General features: G+C 43.9%; 1 protein-coding gene across 1 annotated transcript; it reads left to right on the top strand.

Moving 5' to 3' along the window:
- Nucleotides 1-1,378: 1,378 nt before the first annotated feature.
- Nucleotides 1,379-2,308, top strand: LOC309546757 (odorant receptor 131-2-like; the record flags this gene model as incomplete). The annotated part of the gene is made up of 1 exon (XM_082246448.1): nucleotides 1,379-2,308. The coding sequence occupies one exon, from the start codon at nucleotides 1,379-1,381 to the stop codon at nucleotides 2,306-2,308; it is 930 nt and encodes a 309-aa protein (XP_082102574.1).
- Nucleotides 2,309-4,887: the final 2,579 nt, after the last annotated feature.

Raw genomic sequence — 4,887 nt, 5'->3', positions numbered from 1 at the left:
TCAGTATAGTGATCAGGAAGGTTAGTCTTGGATCAGGTAGGTTAGTGCAGGAAACAGGTAGGTCAGTGTAGGTGTTTAGTGAACAGGTAGGTCTGTGTAGTGGTCAGGTAGGTCTGTGTAGTGGTCAGGTAGTTCAGTGTAGGTGTCAGTATAGCAATTAGGTAGGTCAGTGTAGTGGTCAGGAAGGTCAGTGTAGGGGTCAGTATAGTAATCAGGTAGGTCAGTGTAGGGATAAGGTAAAACTGTGTAGTGGTCAGCTAGGTCAGTGTAGGTGTCAGTGTAGTGGTCTGTGTAATGGTCTAGTAGGTTTGTGTAGGGGGCGCAAATTACTTACCTTGCCCCGGGCGCTGACAACACACGCTACGCCACTGCTGACACCAATGATGGGGCACTATTCCTCCCACTGATACCAATGATGGGGCACTATTCCTCCCACTGATACCAATGATGGGGCACTATTCCTCCCACTGATACCAATAATGGGGCACTATTCCTCCCACTGATACCAATGATGGGGCACTATTCCTCCCACTGACACCAATGATGGGGCACTATTCCTCCCACTGACACCAATGATGGGGCACTATTCCTCCCACTGATACCAATGATAGGGCACTTTTCCTCCCACTAATACCAATGATGGGGCACTATTCCTCCCACTGATACCAATGATGGGGCACTATTCCTCCCACTGATACCAATGATGGGGCACTATTCCTCCCACTAATACCAATGATGGGGCACTATTCCTCCCACTGATACCAATGATGGGGCACTATTCCTCCCACTAATACCAATGATAGGGCACTATTCTTCCCACTGATACCAATGATGGGGCACTATTCCTCCCACTGATACCAATGATGGGGCACTATTCCTCCCACTGATACCAATGATGGGGCAATATTCCTCCCACTGATACCAATGATGGGGCACTATTCCTCCCACTGATACCAATGATGGGGCACTATTCCTCCCACTGATACCAATGATGGGGCACTATTCCTCCCACTGATACCAATGATGGGGCAATATTCCTCCCACTGATACCAATGATGGGGCACTATTCCTCCCACTAATACCAATGATGGGGCACTATTCTTCCTACTGATACCAATGATGGGGCACTATTCCTCCCACTAATACCAATGATGGGGCACTATTCCTCCCACTGACACCAATGATAAGGCAACATTCCTCCCACTGATACCATGACATTAGAGTGTAAGTTCCTCTGAGGTACCCACTGATGTGGAATGGTCAGAGTAATATGTTTTTTCTAGGTAAACACTGGAAATAAAAGAAAGTGATTGTTATTGTTTTTATGATTTTTATTTTATTCTTGACAGACTCTTAAATACAACTTCTTCCCTTGGAAATGTCCAACTCCACCCAGCTTGCCACCTTCAATGAGACTTTGAAAACCTCCTTGACATTCAATGACATAATGCGGGCAGTTCTCTTTGTCCCCATTGTCTTCATGTTCGGCATTTTCATTTACTTTATGAGTATTATACTGAAAGTCTTCTTCGCCACTCCTCGCATTAGAGAGAACTCGCGCTACATCTTGTTCATTCACATGCTGGTAAATGATTTGATATACATTACTCTTGCCTTACTCCTTTATTTTGGATCAACGTATAATTTATATTGGCCTCTGCCGCTCTGTTTCTTGGTCATCAGCATATGCACCTGCTCATTTAGAGTGACTCCATACAACTTGGCGGTCATGTCTTTGGAACGTTATGCCGCCATTTGCCACCCACTAAAGTATGCTGAACTATGTAATGTACAAAGGTCAAGAGTGGCTATGGTGACTATGTGGGTTGTGGGCTTCATGCCTCAGGTTACCAATTTTATTGCATTTTGTTTTGCAGCAGAAAAAGAGGCATTTTATTTCAAAGTCAACTGCGACTGGCCATCGCTAACCATCACTGAAGGGCAAGCCTTACAGAGACCAATAGCCGAGGTTGTCAGTTTTCTACTGGTTGGGGGAACTATTGCCTATACATACATCAAGGTCATAATGGTGGCTCATAAGGTTGGTTCAGCAACATCTGCTTTCAAGGCTGGGAAAACGGTCTTGCTCCATGCATTCCAGCTTCTCTTGTGTATGTTGGCCTTTACCTATGGATTCACAGAAAAGTACTTCAGGCAATACTTTTATTTGCTACCCCTGACTAACTTTTTAACATTCATGTTGCTTCCTAGACTTATCAGTCCCTTAATTTATGGCATAAGAGATGAAGTGTTTAGCAAACATATGACCAAGTTGTGTCGGTCAAAAAAGTCTCCATCATTAAAGTGAAAAAGAGAACACAGGCTTACTACAAAATAAAACATATTTGTTAAATGTGATCATTTTTTCTTTAATATCTATTTGTTGAGAATGAACAGAGCAAAACAAGTATAACAATGGATTACAGTGTACATTATTTGAACAGTAGAAGCGAAAAAGAGTATATAAAAAAAAATAGAAAACATTGAGTAACACCCTGGGTTCCGAACAAGTAATGAAGTGTAGTACATGAGGCACACTATGTGGTAAATACAGAGGCGTAACTAGAACCTTCAGGGCCCCGGTGCAAGGAACCATGAAGGGCCTCCCGGACTCCTGGCCGTGGCCCTTCCCTTCAAGCCTGGGGCTCTTCCCACTGATCCTGGGGCCCTTTACTCTCATTGCGGGGCCCTTTATTACGGTTCCGCAGCTGAACCCTTTCACAAGTTCTGCAGTGGGTCCCCTTCCTGCCATCTTGAGGCCTCCCCACGGTGATGGAAGGCAAGGGCCCAGTAGCAAGTGTGACCTTTGCGATCCTGGAAGTTCACTCACTGCTGTCAGTAGTTTTTATTTTTAGGTATTTTAATTGTATTATTTTTTATCATTTTATTTTTTTTTTTTTACAATGTCACTGACTATGACTCTGTCCATTCAGAGAAGGAAGGAGCTGGTAAATTACCGACCCCTTCCTGGTTCTCTACTGTGACACATCCCCTGCAGCAGCCGGCAGGAGAGGGGAGGGAGCACACAGGGGCCCAGAGACAGCAGAACACAAGTGAACTGGATAGGAGGAGCGGCGGGGGCAGCATACAGAGGAACCAATCTCAATTTTCCTCCTGCAACTATAGGAGGAAAAAGGAGGACAGTGATTTCTCTACATGCTGCCCCCGCCGCCTCTCCTATCCAGGTGTACAGGGGAGCCGCACAGGCCCCCTGGAGCATGGGGCCGGTTGCAATTGCAACCCCTGTAGTTACGCCCCTGGGTAAATAAAAAGGAAGCACATATATAAAGAAGTATAAAGAAATGAAAGATGAGGGAGAAGAATAATAGGGAGGGAAGGGGGAGAAGAGAGGGAGAGGGAGGGATGGGAGTGAAAGTCGATAACCAGTGTACGCAGCCTAAGATGTATTAACAAACCCTAGTGAACACAATTTAAGAAAAGATAAAGATAATGCGAGGCTACTGATCTGGAGAATCAAGAAGAATTTTCTTGTATGCTGATGAAGTTTTGAATTCGAACCAGTGGGCCCATATTTTAGTATGTTGATTAATGTTGTCTGTGGATATGTACGCGAGTTCCTCCAGGAGGTAAATAGAATCTACCTTACATATCCATTGGTATAGGGAGGGGATCTTTGATTGGCCCCAAAAAAAATGGGGATAAGGGCTTTAGCAGCATTCAAGCGATAAGGGATAATAGAATTTTTATATGAACCAACTGGTTTGAGAGTACAGTGGAACAAAACTGATCATGACATGATATTGTAATGCCAGTAATTAAATAAACATGTTGGGGATTATCTCGTCAAAAGGAGCCTATATATGGGCAGGTCCACCATATCTGTGCGTGGGTAACTCTGTTCTCACAGTTTCTCCAGCATACAGGAGATTGTGAGGGGAAAATTACGTGTAATTTGGTTGGAGTGTAGTGCCACCTGGTGAGGAGTTTGTAACTGATTTCCACTGTTTTGGAAGATATGGAAGAAATATGGGATAGGTGTAAAATTTTGTCCTGCTTATCTGTGAGGTTGGAACCGAGATCCAATTCCCATTTGCAGAGATAATCCGGGTATGTAGGGCCTTGTAGAGAAATGAGAGCTTTATAGAACTGTGAAATAGAGTGTAATGGTGGGTCCTTCTGGCAGAAAGGATACTCCACAGGATTTTTGTTTTGCATGTCACATAATGGGCGTGATAGTGACCGAGTAAATTTTGTTAGTTGTATGTATTTCCATTTATCCATGATGGTGGCAGGTCTCGATCCCAAAAGAGATTGCAGGGGTTTAGATGATTGGTCATGGAAGACATGATGTAGTAGTAGGGGGCAGTCCGGGTTCCACATTTTAAATCCAGGTTCCATGGAACCAGGAAGAAAGAAGTGGTGGTCCAAAAGTGGCATCAGGGGGGAGTTGTAACACCAGGAATAGCGTTTGTTCACTGAGTTCCAGATGTCCAAGGTGGAGATGGTAAGAGGTGAAGACATGGAAGCCATTGCTCTTGAGGTGCGGGGTATCCAAGGGATAGTTGACAAATCAGCTCCACTTAGAGTAGCTTCTAATTGTACCCATAGTTTGGCATTGCCCGCATATTTCCAATTAGAAATCCTAGAAAGTGCTATGGCATGATAATATGCTTTCATATTAGGCAGAGCAAGGCCTCCAATCCTTTTGGTTTGGTGTAACACTGACCTGGATATCCTAGGATGTTTCCCTTTCCAGATGAAACAAGAGATCAAGGTCTGTACAATAGAGAAAAACCCTACAGGCGCACCCAATTCTAACATTTGAAATATAAACAAAATGCGAGGTAGAATGTTCATTTTTATAATATTTATTTTCCATAGCCATGAGTAAGGTAGTGAGGACCATTGACCAAGATCTGATTTTAC

The sequence above is a fragment of the Pelophylax lessonae genome (genome assembly GCF_965119305.1).
Source record: "Pelophylax lessonae genome assembly, chromosome: 2".
In the NCBI taxonomy this organism is placed as follows: Eukaryota; Metazoa; Chordata; class Amphibia; order Anura; family Ranidae; genus Pelophylax; species Pelophylax lessonae.
The sequence above is the reverse complement of the archived record's forward strand: the minus strand, read 5'-3'. Positions and strand labels throughout refer to the sequence as shown.